At 46.8% G+C, this 12,712-nt stretch overlaps 1 protein-coding gene across 5 annotated transcripts in view; it reads right to left on the bottom strand.

The window, feature by feature from the left end:
• GTF2IRD1 (GTF2I repeat domain containing 1) overlaps positions 1-12,712 on the bottom strand; it is a 229,666-nt gene that overhangs the window by 70,456 nt on the left and 146,498 nt on the right. For all 5 annotated transcript variants that reach the window (XM_078154722.1, XM_078154720.1, XM_021005739.2 and 2 more), the window contains exons 15-19: positions 11,956-12,003; positions 7,692-7,757; positions 6,134-6,317; positions 2,611-2,669; positions 2,255-2,311 (exon numbers count right to left, since the gene is read on the bottom strand). In XM_078154722.1, the coding sequence (XP_078010848.1) occupies positions 2,255-2,311; positions 2,611-2,669; positions 6,134-6,317; positions 7,692-7,757; positions 11,956-12,003 (414 nt within the window). The remainder of the gene's footprint in view (positions 1-2,254; positions 2,312-2,610; positions 2,670-6,133; positions 6,318-7,691; positions 7,758-11,955; positions 12,004-12,712) is intronic.

Raw genomic sequence — 12,712 nt, 5'->3', positions numbered from 1 at the left:
GGCTTCTTCCCATATTTATTCTTTCCTCTAAATTTGGAACCAATTTTGACATTTGCTGTAATGAGGCAATGATCTGACTGCATAAAGAGAGGTAATTTACAAATTACTTTCTCATTCATTCATGCCATCAACATTCATGGAAATCAGCTGCTTTCTTTCCAAGAGGCAGCGTAATGCAGGGAATGAGCACTGCCTTTGTAGTTAGAAGACCTGGTTTCAGATTCTGCCTCTGATGCCTACTACCTGTACAATCTTGGGCAAGTTTCTCAACCTCTACTGGCTTCAGTCTCCTTGTCTATAAAATGAAGGAGGTTGACCAAGATGGCCTCTGAGGGTCCTTCTAGACATAGTTCTCTGATATTGTCCATTTCCTGTTTTGTGTGGCATTGTTTGCAGCCCATCATGCCCAATGAATGTCTTCCAACTCTCTCATGAAAAAAAAATATTCATGACTCTGACCAACACGGTGACCGATCATCGTTCCAGAGGACTGATGATAGGGGCAGCTAGGTGGCCCAGTGGATACAGCACTGGCCCTGAAGTCAGGAGTACCTGAGTTCAAATCCGGCCTCAGACCAAATACTTGACACTTACTAGCTGTGTGACCCTGGACAAGTCACTTAACCCCAATTGCCTTTAAAAAAAAATACCACAGAGGACTGATGATAAAGTATGAGTCCCGCCTCCTGACAGAGAGGCAATGGACTTGGCGTGCAGAATATCACTTTTTTTTGGACGTAGCCATTGTGGGAATTTGTTTTGCTTGGTTATGTGTATTTGTTAGTAGAGTTCTTTTAAAAAATTTTTTTTTAAATGAGGATATGTGGGAAGGAGAGAAAACAGATTTTTATTCATTGGAAGAATGAAATTTTGTAGAAGGAAAGTGTTCATGCCACATAGGAGGGAGGCTTCTGAGCAGTCTATAGGCCTTTGTTCTCTTTAATTTCTTAATTCTGAACCATATTTCCAACACGTTTTTGCTATCCTGTTTATCCCCATCCTTTGCAATGAAGTCACTAGGTACTTGTCTTGAGGCATTCTGAAGGACCTCATGGATTTCTGCATAGAATTTCTCTACCTGAACATTCTCTACATCACATATTGGCTTGTGAGCAGAGATTATTTTCGTGGTGGTCTGTTTTAAATGCTCATGATAAAGCAATGCACGGTGGGATGACCAGGTGACCCCCTGCAACGATGTTTCCTGTTGCCTTTGCCTTCAAGATGAAGCCAACTTGGGGCAGCTAGGTGGTGCAGTGGATAGAGCACTGTCCCTAGAGTCCTGGCCTCAGACACACGACACTTACTAGCTGTGTGACCTTGGGCAAGTCACTTAAAACCCTGTCTGCCTCAGTTTCCTCATCTGTAAAATGAGCTGGAGAAGGAAATGGCAAACCACTTCAGTATCTCTGCCAAGAAAACTCCAAATGGGTCACAGAGACACCTGAAAAATGACTGAACAACAATAAGAAACTATCACTTAAGTCTGACAGTCCATGCGATGCCCCCCTTATAGTCTTTGGACTCTGCACAGGAAGGAGGGAGATGCCTCCTCTTACCTTTCTTCGGGACCAGTCTTACTCATGAGAATAACACAGTATTCACCAACAGAAAAGTCTCACTCCTTTCCCACATTCCAGCACTGAAAATACTTGAGGACAGCCATCACAGGAAGGGGCTCTTTGCAAGACCATTGATTTGGAGCAGGAAGGGATCTCAGGGGCCATCCAGTCGAAGCCCCTCGTATTATAAGGTCCCTATACGGTTGTGAGTCATTAGGTCACTAGGTTGTGCATGGCAGAGTGGCAGAGCCGGAAGTTGGTAGGATTACAGACCTAGAGCCGGAGGGGACCTTGGAGACCACCTAAGCCAACCACCCCATTTTACAGATGAGGAAACTGAGGCATGGGAGGTTCAGTGACTTTGGCTTTGGGTCACACAGCAGTGTAGGCTGGATTTGAATCCAGGTCCACTGATGCTCAAGTGAGTCCTCCCTCCACCAGAGCAGAATTCTTCACTGTTGTTTGTGTCATGGGCCCCTCTGGCAGTCCGAGGAAGTCTGTGGACCTCTTCTCAGTGCGTCAGGCCCTTCTCACACAGTGGTGCTCAAGCCGAGCTCTTAGGCTCATGACTTTGCTGCCACACGCAGCCTCCCCCCAGTCCCAAGGCCCCAGACCAATGCAACAATGCGCTTTGAGCACATGGAGGCTTATGAAGACCCCAGTGCCCCTTTCCCAAGGTAGCCCCCCCTTACCTTGAAACCCCTGTCTTTTTATAGTCTCGTCCGCCAGGGAGTCCCCAGAATCTCTCTCTAAGGGTGTAAACAGAAGATACACATCAGAAAGAATTAGGATGATAATGAAGACAAACTATGCCCATGAATGAAGAGACTGATGACGGGAGGGGGACAGGACAAAGAAAAGGGGAACGACAGAGGGGGAGGAACAATGGGGGGTCTGGGAGAGGTTGGCTACAGGAAGAGACAAAGAGGGGGAGGGAGGAAGACATTCAGGAACCAGATCCTAAGAGGACCCACTGTGAAAACAGGACACAGAGACCTTCTGTCTTATTATGTGACATCCCCGCTATTTGCCAGGTTCAAAATCCTACCTAGGGTCCCAGGACTGTCAGTGACTGTCTCTTTGATTCCTTCAGCAAGGAGCTCGGGTCTGCAAAACACCACAAACCAGGCTATTAGAGAGGACTGGGCCCAGCAGACTTTGCTCTGGGGTCTCCCCCATCCCCCACAGCCTCCATCCAAGGCAATTCTCCTACTGAAGGCAGTATGGTGTAGGAGAGAAAAGGAATGGAACCGGGATTCCGGTGTTGTGCCTTCTGGTCCTGGCTCAGCCAGTGACTCCCGGTGTGAGCTGCAGAACACACTTCCCCTCACTAGGCCCAAGTCTCCTCTGTAAAGTGCAGGGGTGTCTAAGGACCCTTTCACCTCTAGCATTCTATGGTTCCAGAGGGTTCAGGTCCATTTGGAGGGACTTGAGGAAGACACTAGGCAAGGAGAAGGGTTAAAAAGGCCCAAAGCCACATGCCCTGCCCTCAGAGAGCTCACCATCTACTCAGGAATCAAAGCCTTCTGACCATGAGATTATGTTCTCAGATGAGAAAATCGGACTGAACAACAATAATAACATGGAGGCATTTGGGGTTATTCCACCTCACCCAGCTGCCATCCCGGCTTCACTTTTAAGATTTTTTTCTCTCTGGGTAGATGACTCAGTACAAGTTGGCTTTTTAATGGAGCCAAACCATTATTCTTAAAGACATCAGATGATAAAACCAAACCAAGATTAATCCAAGTTCAATTCAAGTCAGTAATGATTAGACATCTACCACATTCAGGGCCTATAACATGTAGAGTTGTAATATGTACGATAAAGCCCCTGCTTTCACTGAGCTTCAAATCTGAGAAGAGTTTAGCGGACACAAAGCACTAGCAAACAAAAAAGGCCGCAAATCACCCAACTCTTCCACATCCTCTTCCTCCTCAACTCTACGGCACCTCCCCTCTGAGACGGTCTCCGATTTACCCCACAGAGATCCGTCTGTCCACAGCTGTCTGCATGTTTGCTCCCTTACTAGACTGTGAGCTCCCTGAGGTCAGGGGCTGCCTTTTGTTTTTCTTTGTATCCTCAGCAATTAAGAAATGCTTATTGACAATCAACCAGCACCTGCTATGTGCCAGGCTCTGCACTACTGCTGAGGTTGTTTAATGAGAAAAATGAAATCGTCCCTGCTCTCAAGGGGCTTACATTCTACAGGGGGAGACCACACGTATGTACATGAATAGATTAAAAAAAACATACATAAATTCAAGGGTGGGTTTTCTTGGGTGGGAGTGGGGAAGGAGTTATAAGTTAGTAAGTCTGTGGCTGGATTTGAACTCAGGTCTTCCTGATTCCAGGCCTGGTTCTCTATCCATAAATGCTCCTCCAGTTTATGCGATGACCAATAGTGATTCCAGGGTGTTGATGATGAAGCCTGCTACCCACCTCCTGATAGAGAGGTGATGGATGACTCATGACGCAGAATGAGAGCGACATTTTCAGACACTGGCAATGAGGGTATCTGTTTCTATGAGAATATTTATTAAAGGTTTTTGTTTTACGTTTCTCCTCCCACAATGTGTGTATGGGGTAGGGCATGGGAGGGTAGGGATAGGGCAGTCAAAAAAAAAAAAGAGGAAAGGAGATCATTAAGACTCTCAAAGAATGCAGACAAGAAAGGCTATAAAGAGAAACAGGACAGCTTTGAAAGCTATAGATTGAAATTTATTCTACATTTAAATTCTACAGAAATCAGATTATTAGGTAACTGCATTTATGATGTAAAATTGATTTTATACAGCATATTTTATGATACAGAATACCTAATTTGTGAGATATAGATATTAAATTATTGAATATGTGTATAATTGAATTGTATATATATTGAAAAGCCAGCTATATATAATAGGTTTCTGTAGCTTCACTACAATTCTCTTTTTCTCTTTAGGTCATGATCAGAAATATCCATTTTACTTGGTGCTTATTTAGTTCAGACTAAAAGTGAAGTGAGCAAAGAAATACAAACCAGATGATCATGTCTCTGGGGCCTTCTCTCCTCAAGCCCTGGGTGTGGCTCTCTCTAAGATGGAGAAGTGACATTTGTGCTGCATTTTTCTGTGGCCTTCTGAGGGTGTGTGTGTGTGTGTGTGTGTGTGTGTGTGTGTGTGTGTGTGTGCGCGTGTGTGTGTGAGATGGTGAACTCATCAGAGCTGGGCAAGGAGGCCATGAGCAGCTTTCCAGAAAAAAAAAAAGTCATTTTCCCTGTCCAGGCTGGCACGCCAATGTTGTTCTTGGACAGGGAACTCAGATCATTTCCCCTGGTGGGTCCCATAGGTTGTTTCAAAGGACTGTGGACTTTGGGGGGAAGACCCCAGGGGATTCTTTGGGGTGGGATATTTATAGTAGTAATATGCAACTATATGAATTGTTCCTTAGCCATGGTCTCAACCTGAACCGTGACCAGAGGCTTGGCCCTAAACATACTCAGATCGAGCTCAGAGCCTGATTACAGACTGAACCCGAACCCTGACCAGAGACTGAGCCCTGAGTCTGGCCAGAGGAGTCCTGAGCCCAGCCAAGCTTCCCCACAGATCGAGCCCTAATCCTGACCAGAGAATGAGCCTTGAGTCCAGCCTCACCCCGACCAGAGACTGAGCCCTAATCCTGAGTAGAGAATGACCCTTAACCCTGATCACAAACTGACCCCAATCCTGGCTCCAGACTGATCTTACTATTGGTCATTGACTGACTCCTAATTCTGGCCCCAAACTAACAAACCATGCCTAGTAAGCTGGCTCGTGTGAACCAATAACAGAATGTAGCAGTCTCAATACCCACTGCTCTCTCTTCTATTAGAAAAACCACTTTACGGATGGATGATCGGACAGGGTCGTCATCATCTTCTCAAGCCAGAGTCAGACCACGATGTTATTGTGATAGCTGCTGCATTATATACCTTACAAAGTACTTTCACCCCCATTACTCTCACGCTGACCTTCCTGACAGCCCTGTCAGGCAGAATGGGCAGAGATGATTCTTCCCAAGGTTAGGTGACTGGTTCAAGGTCACACAGAGAGTCAGTGGCAGAGCCAGGCTGGCCTAGAATTCTTCCAGGCCCCAGATTTCCCCCATTATGTCATTCTTGCCCATGGCTCCATTCTCCTTCAGTCCAGGTACCAGCAGCACATGGGTCCAGTTGCCATCTTGATTCAAACATAAGCCCAAGTAATTTTTTTTTTAAACAATGTCACAATGGCCACCCCTCCCCCTGAGAGCCAGCCCTTCTGTCCCCACTCAACTGTAGGCCCCACTCATAGTTCTAATTTAGTCATAGCCAACTTAGCATCAGGGCTATTCTCTATTCCCATCCCCCCCTTTCTGGGTAGTTGATGCATCAGAGGCAGGATCTGAACCCATGTCTTCCTGATTGGAAGCTAGCTCTCTATCTACCACCTTTCACTTTGTTCCTAACAACATGACCATTGAAGGTCCCGACACAAGCATTTTCCAGATCTTGGTTCCCACCCCTTGGCCCCAAGCCCAGAAGGCATGGTTCCAGATCAGTCCCTCCTTACCTCTTAATGACAAAGTGGATGCTGCTGCTGGCCTCCAGGATTTTCCGGAGCTTGGCAATCCCGAAGCAGTTAGGCCTCCGAAGCGAGATGCCCTCGGGCAGCCCCACCACAAAGAGTTCTTCTGGGTACATCAGGAATTTGGAGTAGGGGACTTTGACAGGTTCAGAAATGCCAATCGCTTTAGCTGAAGGGACAAGGATTCTCATGAGTACAGCACGGCCTCTGGTGTTCCCACAGTCTGGGAGGCAGAGGAGCGCTGCCAAAACTCTTAAGGGGGGTGCCGGCTTCTCTCTGCCTCTGAGGCAGCCTCTAGGTAACATGTAAAGCAGGGAGAGCCTGGGCCCCAGTGCTCCTTAGCTGGCCCTCATTCTGGGGCTGAAGGGCCAATTGGAGAATTTTTTCTCCCCCTCCTCCACTCCTTGACTACTGACCTCCCTGGATTCCTTTAAACTAAAATCCCACCTTATACAGGAAGGCTTCCCCCAACGCCTCCCTGATTATCTCCTATTTATCCTGTATATTGCTTGCTTTGTATATATTTGTTTGCATGTTGTTTCCCATATCAGATTGGAAGCCTCTCGAGGGCAGGGACTGTCTTTTGTCCCAGCTTAGCACCGTGTCTGGCACATAGTAGGAGCTTAATAAATGTTTATTAATTGACTGAGAGAAAAGAAGACATCCAGATGAGACAACTTCTGTACGGTAAAGCAGGAGTTAGGGGCAGGTAGGTGACGCAGTGGATAGAGCTCCAGCCTTGGAGTCAGGAGGACTTGAGTTCAAATCCGGCCTCAGACACTTGACACTTACTAGCTGTGTGACCCTGGGCAAGTCACTTAACCCCGATTGCCTCACAAAAAAAAGAAAAAAAAATTTCAGAAAGGTGAAGCAGGAATTACTGGTTACCTGGCAGCTTTCTTCTCATACCTGGATTTATGTACTACTGTGCTGGTTACATTTTATGGAAAGTCAGGCTGTGCTTTAGGCTGCCTGAGGTCTTTGACAGTGAGAACTGGGTCTAAGGAAGGAATGCCTTCCCTTCTCAAGTAGCCTTTCATCTCTTCTTTATAGATCTTGGATGTAACTAGTAATTGACATATTGTCTCTCTTGTTAAAACATAAGCTCCTTGAGGGCAGGGACTGTTCTTGCCTTTCTTTGTATCCACAATGCCTAGGTACACAGTAAGCACTTAACAGATGCCTCTTGACTCACAGAACCCTGAAGGGCTGGACAATGAGACTCTGTGTCTCAAGGTCAGTGACTGCTGACTTCCCCCATTGGATGGTGACCTCCTTGAGGGCAGGACTATCTTTTGCCTCCTTTTTGTATCCCCAGAGCTTAGCATAGTGCTTAGCACACAGTAGGTGCTTAATAAATGCTTATTAACTGACTGCTATAACTTTGCTAAGCTCTTTGCTGTTCTCTTGAGGGAGCCCACAGACATCATGGTACCCTGAGAGTCAGCAGGGACCCCCCATGGGTCCCTCTAAAAATGGAATGGCTGCTGATCAGAGAACGTCCCCCTGCCGCCCCCCTCCCAATCCCTGAGACACTTCTTACCATATCGAGTGTTGAAAAGCGTCTCCACTTGCTTCCGTAGGTGCCGTATGACGTCACCAATGCCATCTGAAAGATATCCCATTCCCCAGGCAGAATAAACAAGCTGCTTAGTTTCCCCCGCTACCAGGGGGGAAACCGTTCTACATACATTCTCATTTGTTCCTCACAAAAACCCTGTGAGGGAGGTGCTGCTATTATCCCAATTTTACAAGTGAGGAAACTGAGGCACAGAGAGGTTGAAGGTTTGCCCAGCGTCACTCAACTAGTGACCTGTGGTGGGATTTACATTCAGAAAGGGCTTCGCTCTGCCTCCCAGTTCTGTTCCTGTACTAATGGCTGGGGGCCAAGGAATTTTTCCACTTTCCAGCTGAATACCAGCCCAGTCCCCATCCTTCTAGAGGACGCTCTTCCATGAGGGACTGACTTTTTTCAGGGAAGCGTTTCAGTCTTGCAGGCTCAGCGTACCACAAATCTGGAGCTGGAAGCCATCAAGCCCAGCTCCACTCATTCTAGAGAGGAGGGAACAGAAGCCCAGCTCCACCCATTCTAGAGAGGAGGGAACAGAAGCCCAGCTCCACTCATTCTAGAGAGGAGGGAACAGAAGACCAGAGAAAGGCAGTAAATGACCCAAGGTCAAGCAGGTAGCACGTGGCAGAGCAGGGAGTTATCCAGGGCCATACAATGGCAATGTGAGTCGGACTGCCCACCCTCTTTATCTACCGTCCCTCGATCGGCAGAAGAAAGGCAAAGGAGTCAACCAGAGGCAGTGAGGACAGAGAAGGGGGGCCTCAGAGGCACCAGCCACTCGGAGACAGGAGGGGCAGGGGTGCTGGGCAGGGTGGGTTTGTACAATCAAAGGAGGGCCCAAGAGCAGGAAGGGACCTCAGAAACCACGGAGTCCAACCCCCTCATTTTATAGATCGGGAAACTGAGGCCCCAAAAGGGGAAGTGACCTGCCCAGCCAGGGTCACACAGCTAATAAATGGCAGACAGGATTTGAACCCAGGTCTTCTTGACACTAAATTCAGTCATCTATAAGAGAAGGGCCCAAAAAGGAGCTAAGAAAGCCTAAGCTTGGTGAAAACCAGGATGGATACTAGGAAATGTTTTTTAAAATTGCCTATGATTTTTTTACCTTTGTCTCTGGTTACTTTTACACGATCTATTTTCCAGTTGTTAAGAGCAGTAAGAAACATTTAGAAAAGCTCAAAAGAGGTGTGTGGGTGTGTGTGGGTGCATGGTACATGCCTGCTTGGGGACAGAAAGGGGAGGGAATGAAGCTGGGAGACTGTGCCCTGTTTTCTCTGAAGAAGCCATCCTCCATTAGCAAAAGATCTAAGTCTATCTTGGGAGTGATCAGCAATGTGAAAGGTAGGTGGTATAGCGGACAGAGCATTAGAATTAGACTCAGGAAGACCTGAGTTCAAATCTCATCTCAGGCAGTTACCTAGCTGAGCAGCCCTGGGCAAATCTTTTAACCTCTCTGTGCCTCAGTTTCCTTGATTGTAAAACTGGAATAATCACAGCACCTACCTCACAGATGACATGATATATGGAGAACCCTTTGTAACCCTTAAACCTTCATGGGAAAGTAAGCTCTGATTACAGTGAGAAGTCTTGGTATTTCTCATGAATGCACAGAACAGGCTTCCTATCAAGGTTCCAGGAAAGGAGTGAAGGTGGAGAGGGATATCGGACTCTGTACTGCATCCTACCACTGACGCCAGTCCCCTACCTATCGATGATGTCTACTTGGGCAGCCCTACGGCCCTCTGACCCAAGCTGCACCTCTGGACCTCTGGGCTCTTCAGCCCTGCCCAGCCTTGAGGATGATGGGTAAGGGCGCGGTGGAGAGAGTCACGCTGATACAGTTCTGATACAAAGGACACAGCTGGGTTGCCCTGCATATTTCTGTGTCATTTGCTCTGGCTTTGGGGGGGGGAGGTGCCCCTTAAGGTTCTAATCGTCTCTCTGGATTCTGTTTAAACGTGGCTGACGACTCTTAATTGTCTCCTGAGGCCATAGAATCATAGATTTAGAGCTGGAAGAGACCTTGGAGCCCTTCAAAGTCCAACCCTCTTCATTTTACAGATTAGGAAACTGAGGCACAGAGATGTGAAACGATTTGCTAAGGATCACATGGCTGGGCAGGACTTGAACTGAGGTCTTTCTGATACCAAGTCCAGTGCTCTACCTACTGGTCCACCAGGCTTCCTTTAACTAAGCCTCAAATCCATTCAGTTGCCCCCAGATGGCTGGAGGTGCTTTGTCATGGCCTTAATGCCAAATAGTCGCCGTTGTCTGGCTTGAGATTTCTACCCCACCCCACCTCCACCTCTCCTATGTGTCCTGTCTCTATGGACAAACTTGCATGCTTTCTTTAGGGTTCAAATCCCCAAGTTGAGACACTGTGGATCCTAACCTTTATCTCCCTCTCCTGGCTTTTTTTCTCCCTCCAAGCAAATGTGAACACTTCCAAATACAAGGAACAGAAAGGGACCGTACAAGACGGTGAATCTCTACTTCTGCTCTCTTTGGTGTATGGTGAAAATGCTTCATTGCTGCTTTTTTCTTTCCTTTTTCATTTCTACCAGTGTCTCCCTGCCCAGCTTTTCCCCATGACTCTCTCTGACCCTGCTGCACAATCTGAGGGGATCCCTAGGGAAAATGGAAAAGGGATAGAGTCAGGGATGTACTGAAGCCTGCTTATACCAGCTCACAAGAACCGATTCTTAAACGTTCAGTGTGAGAATTTACATCCCGGAAATCCGCAAACACTACAAATCAAGGCTTGATTTATTATTTTGTCGATTGCCTAGACTTAAGAAAGTGACATAGAAAATGTTAATGGTGCAAATTAACCTTAAAGGTGTACACTGCATACATTTTTCTTCGGGGAGCAGAGAACTGGCTGCCAAGCATTTACCAGCTTGCCCTTGGATGTAACCCTCAAGGATTCAACTCAGGCAGTATTAGGATTTGCATGGTTCAGCAGAGAGACCCAGATTGGCAGCTAGAGTACCTGCTACTTACTAACTATGTGACCCTGGGCAGCAGGTCACAAACTCTCTGGACTGGTTTCCTCATCTGCAAAAATGTGAAAGTTGGACTAATTGGTTCCTAAGGTGCCCTCCAGGTCTAAAGTATACAATGCTACCGAGATTAATACTTGAACTGTATTTTATAATATGATGTTTTATAGCAAGGTGGTGCAGTGCACAGAGCACTGGACCTGGAGTGAGGGAGACCTGAGTTCAAATCTGGCTGTAGATACCTACTAGCTGTATGACCCTGGGCAACTCATTTAACTTTTGCCTTCCTCAGTTTCCTCATCTGTAAAATGGGAATAATAATAGCACCTACCTCCTGGGGTTGTTGTATGAATGAATATAAGTCATGGATCCATATGGAGCTTACCATGGCATGTAGTATGAAATGTTGGTCTAATCCTGATTTCCAGTTTTTTCAGCAGTTTGTAATTGATAGGGAGTTCTCATCCTAGTAGTTGGTGTCCTTGGGTGTATTTTTTGGGTCTTGTTTAACCAATCTATTTAACAGATCTTTTTTTATTAACCACTGACATAATTTTGTTGATAATTTTATAGTATAGCTGGAGATCTGGTACTGCTAGGCCCCTTTCTCTCCTACACCCCCCCCTTATTTTCTTTGAGATTTTTGACCTTTTTTGTTTGTCCAGAAAAGCTGTGTACTCTAATTATTGTAACTCAGAGCTCTGGGAAGCTAACTCGGGCATGTCTGCGCTGCACTCTTGAATCTCACTAGATCTGTTTTTGGAGACACAGAGACGAGGGAAGCCCTTGGAGGCCTGTTCACTGTGGTCTCTGCTCTGCCTGCTTGCAACTCCAATTACCAAAGTGAAACCAGGCTAACCTCTGACCTGATTCCGCTCAAGCCTTTCAAGTCCATTTTTCATTGCCGTCTTTTCTCAGCGCTGGCTACAAAAGCCCCACCTGCCAGTGGCCAGCCCTCCCGACGGCCTGCACATCCTATCTCCCTGTATTCCCTGCCTGGAGCACAGGGAGAGGGTATCACTGCTTCCACCCCAGCCTAAGCTATGTCCACGTGAGTATAGTACAGAACCAACACTGAAGAAAATATGACGGAATGGGAAACAGGAAGACAGACACAGTGGAAGAAAAGGCAACAGAGTACAGAGAAGAGGTAGCAGAGACAGATGGGGGCCAGGGACACATGAGAGCTACTCATTACTCATCCCTTGACTGGCCTTGCCTCAGCTTTTTACCTTCCACGTGCTTCTCTTCGTGCCGAGGGTCCTCAGGGTGCCCTTTATCTGAAGGGGGAGCAGAGGGAGCCTTGTAAGCATCATTCTCCTCCCTTCCCAACCTGAGCCCCACCCCTGCCAAATCCCACCCAGTGCCAAATATCAGAAAGGGATGTCTGCAACCCACAGGAGGAATGAGGAGGGAAGGTAGTAGGGGGTCAACTCAACTCAGCCACTGGCTCCCAAGATCCTAAGCTGAATCTTGCCCAAGCTCTACGGCTTGGGTTCTCATCTGTAAAAAGGCATGCTGTCTGTTTTTAGCAAGCCATCTGATTATTTCTAGATAGATGGTCAGAATGGCATGAACAGAATGCCCACAGTTTGGGGCACTTTCTTAGTTTTACTACTCTTACTATTTTAATATTTCCTCGTTATTTCCAACTATATTTCTCCCCACCCTGCTAGATACAAAAGAACAAAAAAGAGAGAAAGTGTGTGTGTGTGTGTGTGTGTGATCAACTCAGTAAAATACAGCAGTACAGTGATAGAATTCACAAGGAATGCAAGATATAGGGAAGGAGTATGGTACAGGAAAACAAGTGCTGAACTTGGGGATCATGAGACCTGAGTCAAATCTTCCTCTTCCACTTAACCACTCTGGGCCTTAGTCTCCCCATCTGTAAAAGGAGGGCATTGGACTCCCTTGGAGCTTGAGGTCTAACACCCTATAATATATTTAGCCTAGACAAAGCTGGGGACGGTATAGATAAGCCTGAAG

The sequence above is a fragment of the Phascolarctos cinereus genome, unplaced genomic scaffold, assembly GCF_003287225.1.
Source record: "Phascolarctos cinereus isolate Bilbo 61053 unplaced genomic scaffold, phaCin_HiC Scaffold_5;HRSCAF=322, whole genome shotgun sequence".
NCBI classification, from domain to species: Eukaryota; Metazoa; Chordata; class Mammalia; order Diprotodontia; family Phascolarctidae; genus Phascolarctos; species Phascolarctos cinereus.
This window is presented reverse-complemented; position numbering and strand designations above follow the sequence as displayed.